Raw genomic sequence first — 19,319 nt, 5'->3', positions numbered from 1 at the left:
ACAGTTACCACAAGACCTATGCTAGCCAACAAAGACATGGCACAAAAGGGATCACTTGATGTTACAAGGCACTAAGGACGGAACAAAGGGGGGATAGTTAGCCTTTGAAGGAATTCAGTAAATCGGCAGAAAATGGGGCGGTTTCAAAACCGCTATCAGCTACTCTATTCAAAAGTAACGGAAGGCGATAACACAGCACCTGAGAGCCGTAGTAAGCGATTGAAGTAGGTATAATGTACAATTTAGTCCGACAGAATGAGGACCAAGAGAGGAATAAGCCGGGCTAGTTCGTACATCATTTGAATAGAAACAGCGCATTAGACGGAGCCAAGAAGAGAGAACACAGAACGCAGCGCCTGTGTCTGTGTTCTCTCTTCTTGGTCCCGTGTAATGCGCTGTTTCTATTCAAAAGAATGAGGACGTTGGTACGACGGTTACAAGTTCCACGAGATTCGATAAAAAGTTAATGTTCTCTTTGATTTCTTGTTTGTAATGTTGAGCTGAGTGAAAGTCGAAAAGATGAAGAATGCTTATTACATTAACGGTATCGAAGTGCTCTTTTGCGGTGTAGTCCCAGGGCCGGCTAAATACAACTCGAAGAGGTTTTCTTTGTAGACCTGTGCATGGCTGTGTTAATATACCCTGCCTGTATTTCTTTCTGAGCATCTAATATTTCTTTGTTCATTTTGCTTATGCAGTTATTCTGTTAGATTTTCGTTTCCCGCCGATAGTACATGCGCTCCGTAGGCCAGGAACTATTGCGCAAAATGCATGCATCCGCAGTCGCTGATGGCCCACCTGAGCGCTGCTTTGTTCGTGAATTTCAACAATGTATGCGTATGAGGAGCTCCATTCGTCTGAAAGCACTTTTAGAAAGGTACTTGATTTCAGAAAATTATACAGGCAGTTTTGGTTTCATGGTCTGCCCGCATGAATTCTCTCGGAGCGAGCACATCGTCGCAGCTTTCTTTTTCTGAGAATCTAGCTGAGTGGGCATGCAGGAAGAGCAGACCTTTCTTGGCTCTGAACTAAGGCCCAATATGTTTCTGCCCCTCTATAGTCACTTTTTTAGGAAGAGGCATATAAAGCACCACTTCAGTGGCTTGCAAACGAAGAATGAAAGGTTTTCGTGTAGTGCCTGCCGACTTCTAATGCAAATAAATTTCTTTCAAAGACAGGATGATCAATCCTAAAGACGTTTAAAAATTCACTTGGACACATTATTCTATTATGTGTTAGCAGTGCAGTAGCGTTAGCATATGCCTTTACCAGAAGTGACATCACTTCCGGATTTGTGACGTCACTTCCTCCAGCCAATGGGAATGCTCCCGTCTGGTGACATCACTTCCCTCCAGCCCGTTAGCGAATCTCACTACCGACGACGCTTTCTGGCCCCATAAGGCCCCATAATGCACCTGTATCGTAGCACAATCACGCAAAAGGTCACGTCCTTCCGGTAAAGGCAATAAGAAAACGCGCTTTGGTCATTCAAGAAGAAATATAATTATTTCTTTCGAGCTTTCTCTCTGGAATTAATTTGGTGAAACTTCCTCCCGAAGGAAGCCTTATAAAAATCTTACCTATTATGCAGCCTTCTGATTTTTCTTTCATTTTAGGGTGTTAAATGGGGCTTTCAGCTTAATAGACGTCACTGGGGTGTAATGTGCGTAAAGCCAGCAAACACCCTTCACAGGAATTGCTCATTCGATGAGCCTAAATCCACTTCCAATATTCCACCCTGTCGCTTGCACTCATTCAGTTAAAAGGAGTCCGTTCTGTGGCCATACCAACAAAAAAATTCGCCAGACACCCGCAAGGCTGCTTGCGTGTGGGAATGCGAAAGCATTACTGTCCCTGGGAGCATTGTTCACGCTTGATGTTCGTACATGCATTAAGGTTCTTTTCTACGAGTTTATTCACCGGCCGCAGTGAAATACAGCGACGAAATGGCGCGCCGCACGCAGTGCACTCCACTGTCTGCACAGCTTCCGGCGGGCCGTTGTACGACACCACCAACACACACACAAGTACGTATGACACCACCCGAAACGCTGTACGACGAACAGTTGCATCACCATTTTGATGCGAAAGTCTGGGAAGGCATACAATTGAAAGGTGCATACGTCGTCGGTTCGAATCCCCGTCGCATGCTAGGCTCCAACTTGACTAGCACACGTAAGCTATACGCAACGTGAAATCATATGACACCCTCTCCAGAACGCTGTACGACATACGGTGGCATCACAATTTTGCTACGAATGTAGTCTGAAAAACTGGCACCACATGGAGGTCGGCCAGTGCCAGGTATCCAGGGTTTTTCGGCGGCCACAGTCAAAAAATTTTTATAATAGGCTTTTTCGGCTTTTGCGGCATAGTCTTACCAGCATTGGCGGACACCGGAAAACCTGTGAATCGGCGTAAATAGTTTGCTAGTTAACTAATATTTAATAATTAACTTTTTAACTAGTAGAGTGTTAAGCGCTTAGTTGCAGTTAGAGATTTGCAGCCTGTCGGTAGTACTAACTATATTAGTTTTTAGATTTCTGAAAACGCTTGGCGCTGTGGCTCGACAAAATTTGGCTTTTTCGGCTTGTTACGTGCACTGGACAGGCTGCTTTGCCTGGATGCTTTCTAAAGCGCATGTATGTTCGCACGATGCTGCCAAATTTTGTCGAGCCACAGCGGCGAGGGTAATCGCGTTTTCGAAATTCTAAAAACTGATGTGGCTATTACTAACGACCGGCTTCAAATCTCTAATTGCTACTAGGTGTCTAATTCTACAAGTTAAAAAGTTAATTAATAAAATTAGTTAACCATCTTACTACTTAAGACAATTCGCCAGTTTCCTGGTGTCCGCCAACGTTGGTAGTATTATGTCGCAAAAGCCATATTTTTACCCGAAGCTTATTTTTGAAGGTGTTCGCTGAAACACCCAGTGTACGACCGGCATGTATAGGATTGTCTGAAGTGGCAGTGCAAGGCTTCCTGTGCGCGTCATGCGGCCGCTTTATGACGTCACCATATATATATATATATATATATATATATATATATATATATATATATATATATATATATATATATATATATATATATATATATCTTGCCATCGCTGGAATTTTTCGCACCATCTGCGAATGCACACACGTCGCCTGCTTTTCTCGTAATGGGGCTATTATGCTTTCGCCGACAGTCCTCAAATTTTTTGAGTTTGCCGAGCTGAGTTTATTGCCACAAAACTGACTGAATTTTGTTAAAATGTTGGTGATATGCACTTTGCATTGTATAACTGGTGAACTCGAATTTGTTTGTCTTGTGTTTGCTTTGACTAGACCCATCCTTTTCGCTGTATAACAGCTTTCTGTTTTATAACTGTTCTATCTGTAAGTTGTTTATTTTTTCAAGTGCGCCCACCCCTGTGAAAACCCCTGTTGGGGTTGACAGTACATGAAAATAAAAAAAAAATAAATTAACCAGCATCTCTGACGCCATCTCGCACTTTTATTTCAGCTTAATGGAGAATATGATCCTTGGCGGCGCGGGGATGCTGTCCTCCAGTGAACCCTGGTTCCGCCTCTCGAACGCCGTGATGGCGCTGTTCTTCGCAATGGCGTCGTACGTCCAAATCAACGACCCCGACGCACTGCTCTGGATTGTAAGTACAGGCCTGCCAGCATCGCGGAATTTAGCGGCTTATTTCTTGGCATTTTGAATTCTTTCCCGAATTGGTAACTGATCGTCTTAACATACAGTTGAATCTCGTTATAGTGAAGTTCTATTGGGCCGCACGATTTCTTCGTTATAGCAGTTGCTTTCTTACGGCCGTAGGTGGTCCTGACCGCACCTGTCACATATGTTAGGGGCTTGTTATTACCGCGTACACCGAGAACAACTTAGCTGGTGTTTAGTCTTCTGCTGATCTGTGCCGAAGGACCCATCAACAAGTGCGTAGCCCAATCGCCCGCGGCATGGCCCAGTAGGTGAACCAACCGAACACGTCAGCCTTTGCAACGCGCCCACTTTTTTTTCGCGGGGACTACGAAACGAGCTCTCGATTATAAATGTCGCAGAGGCGAATGTGAGACCTATCCATTATACTTAGCCCAGTTTTTTTTTTTTTTTCGGCGCTCAAGACTATAGACCTTTTCACTGTTCATTGATTGATTGAGCGCGCCTGCTTGTTGGACTGTGCTGCCCATGCGCAGTAGGTGCCTGTATGAAATCCGCCACTCAGAACACTGCTGGCACAGTCCATGGCAAGAAGGCTGCGCTCAAAAAGGAAAATGTGAAAAATTCTACATGGGCCCCGCTGCATAAGAGGGCGCGTGGCGGCGCTTGCGTCGTGAGAGCCCGTTTTGGTTAGCTTAGCTGTCTCGCATAACGCATAAGCATGCTGCCCATAACACTGTACCGCATGACAGCGGTGTCAAGTAGGGAATAAGCACGCCAGACCGAAGACTGCCGAAGAACAGGCATTTACGTAACGTGTTACATGTAATTGTCTATTTGTAATAAATCACGTTTCTTGGAATTTCGTAATGCATTGATTACTTTTGTAAGGTCTAACTTTCACTGTAATCCACTTGTCTATTTTTTTTCCAGTAATCGATTAGGTTTCATTTGGTTTGGGTTATTGGGGTTTAACGTCTCAAAGCAACTCAGGGTATGAGGGACGCCGTAGTGAAGGGCTACGGAAATTTCGACCACCCCAGGGGGTTTTTTAACGTGCACTGACATCGCACAGTACACGGGCCTCTAGAATTTCGCCTTGATCGAAATTCAACCACCGCGGCCAGGATCGAACCCGCGTTTTTCGGGTCAGCAGCCGAACGCCGTAACCACTGAGCCACCGCGGCGGCTCAGTAATCGATTACAAATAAAACAGAAGCCAACAGCCACAGAAACCAAGGGGCACAGGGGATTTTAATTTTATTTATTAATTTTGTGGTGTTGATCAATTTATATTACTGAATATGTTATCGCTTAAAGCTAATTGATTAGAAAAGCAGAAGAAAAAACAACCACATGCCGCCGGTGGGATCCGAACCCACGACCTCCAAATATAGTTCTCCTAATTCATCGTTTCGCTCCCTTGTAGCTGGTCTGCACGAACTACTGTTATTACTGATAATGCTATTGCTCCTCCTGCTTTGTTGGTACCCATATTATGGCACATGTGTACTGTCACTAAATCGCTTAGCTGATGATGCCGGGCCACACCACACATGCCACCATTGGCTTAAATGGGCCCGTTTTGCTTTATTCGCTTCCTTGGCTGCTCCATAAAGTTTAGTATTATTATTAAATTTAATATTCACTGAATACCGGATGTCAAAAAAGCAGCCAGCCGACCTCATTCTAGCGACCATTGTGCAATGTTTGATGTTAATGCCTCGGAAGATGCGACGGAAGTGGCGCAATACGACCCCTGCCACCACTGCTTCCAATGGGGTTTTCTCTCTAATTCTTTAGCCACCCCGTTACTGGAATCGTGGACGTCCAAGAGGTGCACACCCTTCCTTGCAGGTGGCGTACGCCCTGCCGTGTTTCGCCTGCGGCAGCGAAGCCTTGCGGCCTGCATGGTGGTCGTCGCGGCAACTCCGCATGCGTTTAACCGGCGCCGCCATTTTGCTCTCCGGCTGCCTCCTATTGGCCAGCGTGTGGTTCTGGCTGCGTGACGTCACCTGCGTCGGGTTCAACCCCGTCGTCTGCGAGCCCGGCCGCGAGTCCGGCGGCTCGGCCATCTCCCTCGTCTGGCTGCTGCTGCTGAGGAGAGGCGGGGAGAGGGTGGGGTGGAAGCGAGCCACCCTGTCCGCTGCATTGGGACTGCTGCCTCTGGCCACGTGGACTGCGTTTCTCTTGGGCGACGGCGTCAGATACCTCTGCAGTCACCATGTAACTTGACCTTAGTTTCGCGAAACACCACTGAGACGAATCATCGTGAGGCGCTGAAATACATGTGCGGAGCTAATCAGTTTGAACTGAACCGAGCAATCGCAATCACAATTTCGCAGAGATACCAGCGGTACACCACGGCATGCGGTTGCTGGCCACGAAGGAGCGAGTTCGAATCGCTGCCGCGGCGACCGCCTTTCGATGGAGGCGCAATTAAAAAGCCCCCTTGGGCTGTGTGATCGTGCATCGACAAAGGACCCCACGAAATGAATTCCGAGCCTGCCACTTCATCGCCTCTTTCTCCCTGCTTCCTTTCAGTCCTTCCTTTATCATTTGCCTCTGGGCTTGGCTAAGGTGCCCTTGGAGGGTTCGACAATGACTGATCATTTCCTTCTGTCATAAAACATTTGCTCTTGAAATTCTTCTCTTACCAGAAACAAATTCACTGATAACGAGATGAAAAGCAGAGATTGATGAGTTCAAAGGAAACTATAGACATATCTGCGTTATTTTTTAACCTCTTATGCCGGCGATTTCGGCAAACTAAAAGCAAGCCCGTGTCAGACCTAAAAGAAAGCGACAATCGGAAAGACCATGGAAATGTGCCGGATTTACGTGGCCAGCAGTCGGTACTGCTAGAAGTTGCTGGCCTAGGGTATGCTGCAGGTGCCTGGAAGCCGCATCCGGAAAGTAAAATTTCGGGCGCAGAATTTCACATTCCGATCACTTGCTACAAACCAACTTATCTCATCTATGAAACTGCTTACTCCTTGTTTACTGCTTGCTGTGTATTGCCATGCACACGCGGCCGCAAGCTCTATCCGAAAGATTTTCAGGCTTTTGTCTGCGGTCTTTCAGGGCTATATTGATGTTAAAATCAACAGGTTGATATCTGACACCGTGTACCGGGAGGCCCTCGGAAAGCCACTTTTCAAGCTCCCGGCGGGGCTCAACACGATGGAACAGTGCCTCTCGAAAGAAAGTCTCTGTGGTTCCCTTTAGTCAGTCTGGACTGAGGCTCGGAAGGAGCCAGACGTCCTGGCCAAATTCTTCTTTGCCCTGTATGTAACCTTCCAACCCTACTTGCCTTCATCATCATCGTCGTCAGCCTGACTACGTCCAGTGCAGGGCAAAGGCCTCTCCCGTATCACTCCAATTAACCGTGTACTGTCAGCTGTGGCCACCTTATATTCCCCGCTTCCTAATCTTATCCGCCCACGTGACTTCCTGGTGCCCCCCTGCTGCGCCTGCTTTCTCTTGGAGTCCGCTACGTTACCGTAGGGGCCGTCGGTTGTCCTGCCTTCTTATTAAGTGCCCTCCGAGGACCACTTGCTCTTGATTTCGCATAGGATAACTCATATTTGTTCCCTGGCCCGCTCTGCTCTTAACCTGTCTCCTAAGGACACAGGGTAGGCTAAAAGGAGAAATAATTTGGATTTTCGGTTTTTCGCCGTTCTCAAATGCCGGAACCTTCCGTAACATTATTGAGTGACACTCTTCGGCCCTTTAGCAGAGCCAGAACAGCCCGGTTTTCGAAAGCTAGCATAGCGGCCACACGCATTTCTTTGCAGCTTGCACTCGCGTTTATATTGCAGAAAATGATGTGGAAGGCAAAACAGGGATTTTCCTTCGGCTCTCCTGATTCTTCAACAGCGGCCAGGCAAAGCAAGAAGGATGCATTATATTTTTTTATTGATGCTGGCCTTTTAGTCATGCGCGTTTTCTTCGCTCCAGTGTGATTATTTTGAAAGTTTTGCCTCTTGTTGATTGGAGGCAGAGGAAGCCTACCTCCAGGCCCAACAAGCCCTGGTGGCTCGAGCTCGGGCCGCCACAGAAGCCACGGGGCCCTGGACTAGGGACCCCCTCCCGCCTTGAATTTGTAAGGGTCAGGCCCTTAAGGTCTGAGCCAAAATATTCTATGTACATAGTCCAATAAAAGTTTTTACCACCACCAGAGAAACAGTGTTCCCCGTCCCTCACCGCGTCCTTGCCCGTATCGTTTCAATGAGAAGGCGCATGTGTATCCGCGCGTGATGCCGGCGTTTGGACGTTTCCAATCCAGTAATTATCATAAATGAAGGAAGTAGTGGCCGGACGAAAAATTTGTTTTTCCACTCGATGCCAATCACAAGGGGCCGAAAATATGATCTCATGCGCGTACAAGTGCCTGGTGAAATTCGACGTTGCAAGCACGCTGCTCGCCCCAGCAAAAAAAAAAAAAAAAAAAAGTGCCGCTTCAAATTGAAAATTGGTTTCGAAGAAAGGAAATCCAGCAACTGTCTCACATATCTCGGTGTACACCCGAACCACGCTGTAAGGGAAGGGATAAAGGAGGGAATGAAAGAAGAAAGGAGGAAAGAGGCGACGCCGCGGCTACTGAGATCCGGTCCTCAAAATGGGCGTACAGCATTCCTTATGACGCTTCCATTGCGACTGAAAGAAGCAAAGGCGTAAGAAAATCATTTACGTCCAGAGTTATATAGACACTAAACAGTGGCTTCCTGGCAAACCGATACTCATTCTGTCTATCCGTGATGCTGAACGCGCAGTTTACCAGAAGAGGCTTCAGTAACGACACAGCTATAACCTTCCTCCGTTTTAGTCGGCGCCTCTCGTCCTGATTGTCTTTGCATTCCAATAGGTTTTATGCAAAGACAGCTGGAACTCCATGATCACCAAAGTTGTCAGTGGTTTCGGAACAGCCGGATTCTCTCTTAGTGTTTCGTTAGCTAGAGCCCACGGCTTCTGGGATCGAGCCACTCGGCGCGGATCGAAGTCTCTGTAGAATACCGCCCCTGGTGTCACTGAACTTCGACTTACATAGCAGTTTTCTCCTTTCATTCGCTTCTGTGTCCATGGTGCTCATCGGTTTCCCTCGCCGCCCTTTTGTCCCATACAAAACAAACGCATTATGACTGGCCTCCAAGGGCCCTTTTCAGGGTGAAAAGGTCGGCCCCATAGCCATGCCGCTCCCACACAAGGCTGTAGCTTCCAACGACTAGCTGCCACTGGATGCAGCTTCTGCTGGTTGCTGGAATTACACTAATTCAGGAACGGACCCCGTTCCACCTAAAAAAATCTTTTCAGAAGCAACATGCAGCACATTATTGTAGTGACAATTTATAGGTAGGACGCGGAATAATAGGTAAGATGCTGTATATGCGCTCATCCTATCAGTAAAATCCATCGAGTTTCTGAAGCAGAGACTATTTTGAGTATCCATAGTTCAGGCCCGTAACTTATTTTGGGGAAAAATTTTAATTCAGCGAATTGAGAGCCAAGAAACCGCAGAATTCTACGAAAGGCATCAAATAACCACTAGATCTTTTTTTTTTTTTCAAACATGCGTTTCATGCTGCTAACGTACGTTAAATAACGTTGAAGCTGGCTGTTGCAATTAAACGTTAGGTGTTCTCGTCACTTGAAGAATAGTGCTTTATTGTTTAACACAGTGCCTTCCACGCCGCCTGAATGATTTCTTCGAACAAGCCCCGGTCCTGCACCTCCTGTGGTAATCCGGCCCAAACAATAAAATACGACGTTGAGTAATTCCTATCCAGAGATAATCAGCATTGCACAAAATGTCCTCATTTAGCAACGAAGGATTAAGCTTCCACAGTGACCACAGTGGCTTAAATTTGGACGGGCACATTCTCCAATCCGCGCAATGCCTATGGCATGATCAGAAAAAGAAACAGGCCTGACTTCACACGAAATACGCCTTTTAAGGAGGCCTGTGGAAACGTAAATCCGAACCAGGCCTGAATCCCAGGCTCCTCTAATAAATGTCAAGGCGGATGACAATCCGGCATCAAAATTTATCCTGTGTTTTTTGTGATAGCCAATAAAATTCCAGCGCTCTTATCGGCGTTTTCACTTGGACCTGAACGGTCACGTGGGTCGCACAAGCAGTTAAAATCACCTATGAGTACAACATTCCCGTCACAATTGACAAGAATTGCCATACCCTCACAGAAAACTGGTCGCTGCTCCAATTATTTGAAGCATACACGTTGATGAACCTCCACGATTCGCCATGCAGCCGAAAGTCGCAACATATCACGTGCCCTTCTGCGTCAACCTGGTACATAAAGTCAGAAATAGAGAGGCTCGTTTTGAAGAACAGAAAGCAGTCCACCCAAAGTTCTACTGTTATGATCGAAGGCCCAGCCAGCGGCAACAGGCGAGCCAGGCAGCTGGCGCAATCGAGCTACCATGACCGCGAAAGCGCTGCTGTTCGGAGAAGACGCAAGAAACGCCGGCGTGGGGGCGGCTACTGGCCACGGCGTCGCCGTGAACAAATACGTCTAATCCCCTTCGCCGGTGATGCTGAATGCGGCGCTTCTCCCGCACTACGCTTTGCCGTGGACCGACGAAGGAGACCGAGTGGCGGCGACGGCGGCGTCAACCCATTGCCCGCGTGCCCCTGAGCAGCCCGACAAAGCGGGGGTGGTTACGGCTGATTCACCCTTCTCTCGTGAAGAGTCCACCGGTGTGAGCCGTCAGGCAACGACCCTTTGGGCCTGGTCGGCCCGCGAGAAACCACGCAGTCCGCGACTGCAAGGCGTCGGGATTCCATCTTGCCTGTGCGTGTTTCTGTGGGGTGTACGCGGTCACGTGGGGAGGGCGGAGCTTATGTAGAGGCTTCCACCAGCTACCGGATTCTCTGGCTAGGTGCCTAGGGAATATGAAGTGTACTTAAGCCGCAATCTGTCATGTGTACAGAGCTTTTTTTCTGACTCAAAACCCTCAAGTTTGCTGCGACTCCTGAAGACTTCCCTCCGCAGTCTGCCCACTTCATCGCTATGCGGTGAAGTCCTCGGTCCCGAGACACCAAGCACATCACTGTACTTAGTGCGACACACAGACATTGTAATCTGTTAAGATAGCCGCTGGGCCGCCTGTGTATCCAATTCACTTTCGAACTTAGTGTGTTCAACAGCAACAATGTCTAGCTGAGTGCCCGTAAACAATCGGCGCAACTGTACCTATTTCTGCCTAGACCGTGGAGCCCATGATCAACTCTGCCAAGACACTGTGACGTTTGAAGTTGAGTAAAGGCGCGTCTAGTGAATGCACAGTTCTTAGAAACATATTTTCGAGATATGTATTAAGGCCTACATGAGTAATTAAGAGCATGTTAATTAAAGATGTCACAATCAAGCGAGTACCAAATTTCCTCCGTTCTCGGTAAATTTGGATGGATGGATGAATAGGAGCGCCCCCTTTGAAACGGGGTGGTGGCAATTGCCACCATGCTCAGCTTTTCTTTATTTATTATTTTTTTTGTTTACTGTGTTGGCAATTCTCATTAAGATTCTCCATCAACTTTGCCTACGGTTTCCTACTATTCTAACCTTATTCCACATCTCTGCTTTTCAGCCACCAATCCTCCAATCGCTTTTTGCTGACTTCCACTGCAGATTTATTTACATGACCATTAGATTTATTTACATGACAATTTCCTTCGGGCTTGGAGCGCCATCATGCGGCGTCAACTGAAAACCCCTCTCGCAATGCACGGCGCTGGCCCAGCAGATGGTGCAGGTGGCGGACCGCGCAGGCTTCCACGCCGCACGACAACGAGGCGAGAAAGGCTAAGCGGGTGACCGAGATGCCCGAAGAATGAGAGCAACATCTCGCGAAGAGATGCCGCCAAGCTGCTGAACGACGGCGTGTCGCTACCGAAATGTCAGTAGAAGAAACTGCTTTCACTACCTATATCCTGACCGAGCTTAGCTAACTCACTGCCAATTTTTTTTTTCATACACCGTTTCCAGTTTTGGGTGGGTGGCTCGCTGTATATGGTTAGCCTAAAAGGGTTGGGATCTAGTTTGTGGGGACGCACTCGTCCTCTGTGGTTCGCTTTCCCGCATTAACTGTGGTTAGCTTCCCTGCAACCCACTCCCTTCAGCGCCGTCAGTTTCCCTTGTCCTCTGTCCGTGTTCGTAAGCGCTGGTTTTTGTACAATGGATCACCACCAACTCGCCCAATCCTCAGTTCTTCTGCACTCCCTTCAGTTGGGTTACTTTAACTAACAGGGGAGCTCACGTCGCACCCAGACAACACACCTACATCCTAAGGACGTCCTTGGGAAGTCCGCGGCAGGACTTTACGCACATCCCGCGGATGTCCCGAAAAAATCCTGAAAACATCCGAAGTGAAACGCCGAAAGAAGTCCTTCGGATGTCTGACAAGTACATTTTTGGGACCTTCGCAGGACTGCAACAGGACGTTACTATTTTAATTTTTTCCTTGGCCAGGACCCAATATAACCTCGTGTCCTTTTCAAAAGTGTCGCTACTGGTCACGCATGACTGACCAAAATACCAAAAGCAGAAGCAGTGCCTCATAGCCGCAACAGAACCAGCTTCCGCTTCTGGCATTTCGGCCAACTGCCTATGGCCGAGAGCGATGCTATAGTAAAAACGACACAAAGTTAGAACACAGGCCTGGATTATGCTGCAGAGTGATTTAAAACACAAAGCTTTGGCTAAAATAGTTTTATTCAAATATATGGGGCATGCTGATGATCAGGCCGAATGCTGATTCACAGCTGAATTTTATTTTTTAATAACAGAACATGAAACAGAACTCACATAAAGGAAGCACTAACACAGCTTTAACAGCTCCTCTCAGCCATTTCTCGTTATTAAGAGCAAGTTCATGGATGGTGTGCACATAGACCTTGCTTCGCAATGTGTGTAATAGGCTTCATTAATTATGTTTAGCTTGTCAGGTTAGTATGAGCCAACATTATCACATTTTCAAACTTGAAGCAGTAGGATTCCGATACAATAGGTAGCCAAGCCAACCCCAGATGCAGAGTTGCAAAATAGAGAGATGCAAAATAACTATACGGCTAAAACAGCAGTCATATAAGTCATGTAAGGTCTAAACAGGCTTCGGGATGATTATCTTGGTCAGAACAAAAAATATTAATTGCACTGCAAAGGGCATGACATTAAAACAAACAGTAGCGGCATACTGTAAGGCATGAATATTATATGACTGTCTCATAAATAATGAACGCAACAAAACACAAATATGCCACTCAGTGCCTCATTGGTCAGATGGTGCTCGGCTGCTGACCCAAAAGACGCGGGTTTGATCCCAGCCATTGCAGTCCCATTTCGAAGGAGGTGAGAAGTTGAGAGGCCAGTGTACTGTGCGATGTCAGTGCATGCTAGAGGACTCCAGGTAGTCGAAATTATCTGGAGCCCTCCACTATGGCATACCTTATAGCCTGGGTCGCTTTGGGATGTAAAACGCCAAAAACCAAACTAAAAACACAAATGCAACTTTTTTTTACTGAAACAACAATACAAGCATACGCAGCAGAGGTGAAAAAATCTCTATCACACTGCACGTAGCATAGCTAAAATGAAGAAAATTATGTGACTGCAATAAGGCAACTATTGTCTTATTTAGAATAATTAATGTTCTTAAAACACAAATGACCCTTTCTTGCTATAACAGCAATACAACCCAACTACACAGATTACAAATTAAAATAATAACATAAGCACTATCTGTAAGGATCAAATTTCAGCAAGCATGCAACTAGAGATAAAAGCAGGCATATAGCTGTGCATAAGTAGTAGGTGGCCTTCACGGCAATTAGCATGGTCAGAAGATAAACATTTCAGTCAAGCTGCATGTGGAATGACAGGTTGTCTGACTGCTACAAGGTACAGGAACCGTACTTGTCTCATTCAAAACAATAAAGATTATTAAATCACAAATGAGCCTTTTTTTCGCTATAACAGCAATACATGCACACAGATCAAAGGTTGAAATATTGACACAAGCACAACCATTCAGAATCACATTTCAGCAAGCACAGGACTAGAAATAAAAAGCACGTTTAAGTGTGCATAAGGAGTAGATGGGCTTTAAGGCAACTAGCACGGCCAGAAGAAAAAAATCTAAAACACGCTGCATATAGTATGACATTAACATTAACAAGTTATAAGACTGCTACAAGCCACAGGAACTATGGTCGTCTCTTACATAGACAATAAAAGTCATTAAAATCCACATATCCTCTTTTTTTTTGCTGGAACAGCAATACAAATGCACTACGGGGGTGAAAATTAACTCTAGTAGTAGCAGTCAGGAACAAATGTACACAAGCGTAGTGGGACTAGAGACCATAACAGCAAGTATAGCTCGATACAAGCAAATTTCAAATGGGCAACAAAATCCCCAGCTTGGTCAGAGAAAAAGAAATTGTTCATGCGCAAAGCATCGCATTTATAGACACTTAAGCATACTACAACTGCTAGGTATCAATAAAGTGACACGTTCAAGATATTGCTCGGCTTCTCATTCTAGGCAGTCTTCTTTTCGGTTCTGCTATAGTTTCACCGAAAAGAAGAGTCATGTATACATGTAAAGCAGAAATCCTGCCACCTGGGCCAATGCTGAAATAGGCTGCCTTGCTGGAAGGAAGACAAAAAAAACCCAATACATATAGACACTTCTTTCAGTTCACCTTTTTTTAATCACTGACTGCATTTGAAAAAAAAAAAAAACTTGCAGCACAATATACAAATGGCAGCACCTTCACATGGTGTTGGCACCAAATGGTACTTGCGGCAAGGAATTAATCCTTGCACAAGTAAATGTACATACTTCCAGGAGTAAAACCACCACAAACAGACGGCCAAGTAAAGAGAGGTGCGTGAAGACTTCCATGATTCTACATTCCATGATTCTACCTAACTACACAGGCTGATATGCAGAAGTTTTCACGGTATCTATTGAAATAATCTACTGAATTCTGTGCTCTCTCAAAATCAATCATCTCTCAGCACAGTGTCACAGGAAAAATATCAACAGTTTGGAATGAAAAATCCTCAACCCAAGATAAAAAATCAATAAAAAATGTAGCACACTACCAACACACTCACCATTGTTTTCTCAGGAGCACAGCTTTGTTCCCCAGTTTTCTTGCGCATTACCCGTTCAGTTGCATGCCGAAACCATGACATGGCTGCCTTTTCGATTTCTTTCAGCGTAGTTTGCTGTGCCTGAGTTGAGGTCTGCTGGTCGGTTAGGCAACCTATATACAAATGAGAGGGTATATGTTATGTATTTTTTATAGAAAAATATATCTCACCTCTAAAAATTTTTTTACCCAAACTTTACAGCATTTCTTTAATTTTGAACCAGCAGGCAAAGGGCATGGGCTTGAGTAACAAAGGATGGCATATTTCTACACATCTTATTACCAATTCCATTGCTCGACCATGCCTTCTGTGCAGGCAGTATGAAAACAGTCCCAAATGCACACTATGAAAGCTGTAATTCTAGCTTGTTCTAACCTGTGGTAACATTCATGGCACTGCAGCCATGAGCCAATGAACCAGATGACAACAAAAATCCATGTGGGTAGTTGTGAACTGCGTGAATGAGCAGATCTGAAAATAAACAATGAAAATTTGGCATTTTTTTTTCGAAGCAAATATCACTGGTCTTGACGCAATCCTACCAAGAGCTACAAATTCAATTATATGCACTTAATGTAGATATTGATTCTGTGATCTTATTTATATTCGAAGTCTTAAAGGGATACAGACACAGTGTTTTGAGGTGTTCATTTTTCTGCTTTTAATGAGACGTAAAAGCCTTTTAATCATGGAAATGAGCTTAAATATCTAGTCCACAGTGTGAACAGTTAAACTGTTTTATATGAGTACTTTTGGTCTCTGTCAGGTCAATGCCAGTGCTGGAGTCCATTATGGCATCATGTGATGGTTAGGACTTACCCCACGTGTTGCTAGTGACTCTGCCAACCAGTCCATATATAGATGATAGATGTCAGCATTGGCTAACAGCTCCTCTGCAAATGATTTTTGGCATGTGGAATCAGCGAAATCAGAGAATTTGGAATAGTAAAACCCTTTGTGCCCACGACACAGATCGGATCACTTATTTGAGTTTAAAATTTTACACCTGTGCTCCTTTAAGATTTGAAATAGCTTCCTCCAAATAATACTTACTGCACATGATTTTGCATATATTCAGCTCACAGAGCCTGTTCTTCCCTTGGCACCATACCAGCTGTAGCTAGAAGCCAGTTCAGATGTTAGAATACTTCGCAGAATGTGAGATGTCTTTTCTCTTGCAGTGTCTCCATCTTGCACAGTCATGTGATTTCTCTAGATCAAAACAGAATTAGGTTCGAAATCAGACCAAGAAAATAAAATCAGGATTTCTAAAGTTAACAGTGGGGAACTCTATTGCTATAGTCAGTTTTAATCATATTGAAGGCAGCTGGCATGCTGTTGTCAGGTATCCCTAGGCAGTACAATTAAACATGCATATACCCTCCATTATGAGCCGTCCATATGACACAGGGGCAGATTTGGCCCTCGCCAGCAAAAAATTCATATGTAAAAACATGCATGACCTCATTTTTTGGATGCAAAAGGCCCAAACAACACATATAGTTCAAATGAAATTGCAATAGTTGTCTTCAATACTATATATATCGAGGTTACAAACCAATAAAAGAAAATCTATGCGCATGCAACAGTTATAAACAGAATACAAAATTAAAACAGCCCCGGCCCGGCTCAGTGGTTACTGCGCTCGGCTGCTGTCCCGAAAGGTGCGGGTTTGATCCACGCCGCGGCGGCCGAATTTCGTTGGAGGTGAAATTCTAGAGGCTCGTGTACTGTGCGATGTCAGTGCCCGTTAAAGAACCCCAGGTGGTAGAAATTTCCGGAGCCCTTCACTACGGTGTCCCTCTGAGCCCGAGTTGCTTTGGGACGTTCAACCCAAACAAATCAATAAACCAAATCAAAATTAGAACAGGAACTTTAGGCGCATATTCAGTCGAATGTTGAAGGCACGGAACATGCGACGAGCTAGGATCTAGTTGCTCTTGCGACTTTGCAGCAGCACACGGATCAGGAAGGGTCGTATGCAACACCATCGCCAGCAGCCGACGCTATTAGCATCACGACGTGCCTCTCGGCGTGTACGCCTGTAAGCAGTACTCCTCGGCACCGTAGCCATTATGCTGTCACCAGATTAATATACTGGCCCCCAGTAAGCTTCTGCTCATGTTGAGCCAGCATCAGTCACTGAACTTTAATACCGCCGCTAAAATTACTTCAAAAGCTAGAAATCACGCTACACGGCTCACACACCAGGCGAGGACTACCGACTGCCACTTATACTTTCACTTGCCGCATGTGCCATCCGTGTTTCCCGCTGCTGGAACCTTGCTGAACACGTAAAAAAAATTACACTCGTTACGCAACCAACATGCAGTAGGAGCGTCAATAATTACCTGAAATTTTGGTCCAAAAAACGGAAAACTGGCTAATACACGCCTCAAACCATTTTCCTCCATGCCTCAAACCTTCAGTAGTGCGATGACGATGGTGGTGTCATTGAGCTAATGAGCAAAGATCATTTTTAAGCAACATGCACCTAAGACAAAAATAAAACTGTGATCTTAAATAAACAAAACCCAAAAAATAAACAAACCCCAAAAATAAACAAACCCTAAAAAAGGATGTGTGTTATTAATTTTCATGATCACTGCTCTAAGAGCACGAAAAAGTTGCCAGTTGTTGTTGCTGTGGTGTCACTGTCATCGTCAGTGGCTGTTATGGTCGGAAGGCGGGAATACAATTTTGCGTCAAGGTGGTTATGTTGTGAGCTTGGAGGAGAAGAGTGTAAGCTCACCCTCGATAGCTATAACAAAACGGGAGTTAGACTATTTGAGCCAGGTTCAGTTAGAGTAATTAGGTCGCCCTTCCCTAATTTCGAAGTTTTAAAGTTTAGGGTTTCTGTATTCAGCTAATGGCCCTTTTGGAATTGCTTATTTTCGTCCTGCTTTTAACGGTTTTTTGGCTCTTTCAAAAAATAAGTACTGGGTTGTGTATTACTTTGTGACATCTTGCGCTTATACATCGCATGGATTATTGTTTACTTGTTCTAAACAGCTGTATCAAGCCCGCTTGCCAAAGACGTCGGAAAAGGACAGTGGAGCGTGCCACTCGAGCGCTCATGAGAATTGTATGGCCATCTGCACGATTCAGACCCTCTGAATATAAACACTTCCTTATAACAACCGATCTGCGACTGTTTTCGGGATGATCCCACCGCGGCTTTTATACGGACGTCATGTCCGTATAACGTTCGAGCCGCGACTGTTCCCGGGATAATCCCAGTGCGGACTTCATACGGATGTCCCAGGGACGTCCTGTTAGGGATGTGGGACGTGCGTACATTTTTGGGACGTCCTACGGATCTTTGGTGTTGTCTGGGCAGCGACACTAGCGCCATGGATGGGGTGTTTTGCCGCTCGCGCGCGGGGGAAGACGGGTTCTCTTTGGCTCAGCATCGGGGAAGCGCGCGGACGTTCATGCGCAAGGCTCCGCTCTTCGCCGCGGGCGACCTCGTGTGGAAACATGTTCCCCTCAGCTCGTCCCGTCCGGCCTCGGAGTTTTTCCCCTGCCCTAAAGTGGGCGAACGTTCGCTCGTAACCGTGCTGGTGAGTCGGACATCCTCGATTCCTTAGTGTATTTTGTTGCTAGCTGGCGTTATTGTTGTTATAGCAATAAATGCCTTGTTTGTGTCAGCCTGTGTGTCGTTCCTTTGTTCCCGCAGAGCAAGGCCCGCCGTGGTCGCCGTGTGCTCGGTAGCGCTCGCGACCACGGGGTGGGGTCCGCGCGGCTTTGAACTGTGTCAGCCGCGCTTAAACGGAAAGAACGTGTTTATCTCCCCCTTTTTAAACCCCACAAGCTATATTCGTATAAACGTTCAGATGGCTCTAGAGGCCTAAAACGCCCTCCTCGCATTATAAATTAGTAATTTACCTTACTTCTGTCAAGCCCGCGCACTCACTTTGTGAACACAGTTGCAGCGTACTGCGGCGTGATGAAACCCAATGCCATGCATCTGGCATTTCTAATTCTGCATGGCTTTACGTAGCCACCACCGCACCCCTTCTGGTCTGCGCGCTAACTTCATGAAGGCAGTTGACGCGTACCGTGGCTGAGGGTATGATGCAATAGCTAATGGGTCGATGCCCGTATATGCAGAATTGGTCTTTCTCTACTTATCATTCATAGATACCTGGGAGTCCTCTACCACCCATGGTACAGTGCTCTAGCGATGCGCCACTGCCTTAGTATGGCAGGTGATGCCACCAGTGGGACTTTTACGATCCAGGTTGTCCCAACCAACCTCACGTGACCAATTATTAATTTAGCCATCATCTGCCAGGTTGCATGAGGACGCCATCTTTTATGGGAGCCATCGAGTGTTAATTATCACACATACACACAGAGCGGTTTTCACCTAATGGGGCAAGTAGGAATTACGCCTAAAAAAAAATAAAGGGAGTCGTGTTACTCCGCGCTTGTTCAGTGGCAGAGTGGTCTCACGAGAAAGCGAAG

General features: G+C 46.0%; 1 protein-coding gene and 1 long non-coding RNA gene across 5 annotated transcripts in view; one reads left to right on the top strand and one right to left on the bottom strand.

Moving 5' to 3' along the window:
* The window catches only part of LOC149346092 (transmembrane protein 220-like), a 17,704-nt gene extending 10,901 nt beyond the window's left edge, over nucleotides 1-6,803 (top strand). The window contains exons 2-3 of one of the 2 annotated variants that reach the window (XM_089585346.1): nucleotides 3,511-3,655; nucleotides 5,527-6,803. In XM_089585346.1, coding sequence (XP_089441472.1) covers nucleotides 3,515-3,655; nucleotides 5,527-5,904 — 519 coding nt within the window. In that variant the 5' untranslated portion in view covers nucleotides 3,511-3,514 and the 3' untranslated portion in view covers nucleotides 5,905-6,803. Of the gene's footprint in view, nucleotides 1-3,218; nucleotides 3,656-5,526 lie in introns of those variants that run through there. The other variant, XM_089585347.1, reaches the window with a different exon arrangement.
* A 5,580-nt stretch (nucleotides 6,804-12,383) lies between these two features.
* On the bottom strand, nucleotides 12,384-17,596 carry LOC149346091 (uncharacterized). Of its 3 annotated transcripts, XR_016292358.1 has the most exons (5): nucleotides 15,903-17,596; nucleotides 15,669-15,742; nucleotides 15,225-15,320; nucleotides 14,811-14,962; nucleotides 12,384-14,339 (listed from the first exon to the last, which is right to left on the bottom strand). It is a non-coding gene; the product is annotated as an uncharacterized LOC149346091 (long non-coding RNA). The 3 variants fall into 3 exon arrangements; XR_016292357.1 differs by having other exon boundaries at nucleotides 12,384-14,962; XR_016292359.1 differs by lacking the exon at nucleotides 15,225-15,320 and having other exon boundaries at nucleotides 12,384-14,962.
* Nucleotides 17,597-19,319: the final 1,723 nt, after the last annotated feature.

This window comes from Amblyomma mixtum, chromosome 4 (genome assembly GCF_055824585.1).
Source record: "Amblyomma mixtum isolate Tamu chromosome 4, ASM5582458v1, whole genome shotgun sequence".
Lineage (NCBI taxonomy): Eukaryota > Metazoa > Arthropoda > Arachnida > Ixodida > Ixodidae > Amblyomma > Amblyomma mixtum.
This window is presented reverse-complemented; position numbering and strand designations above follow the sequence as displayed.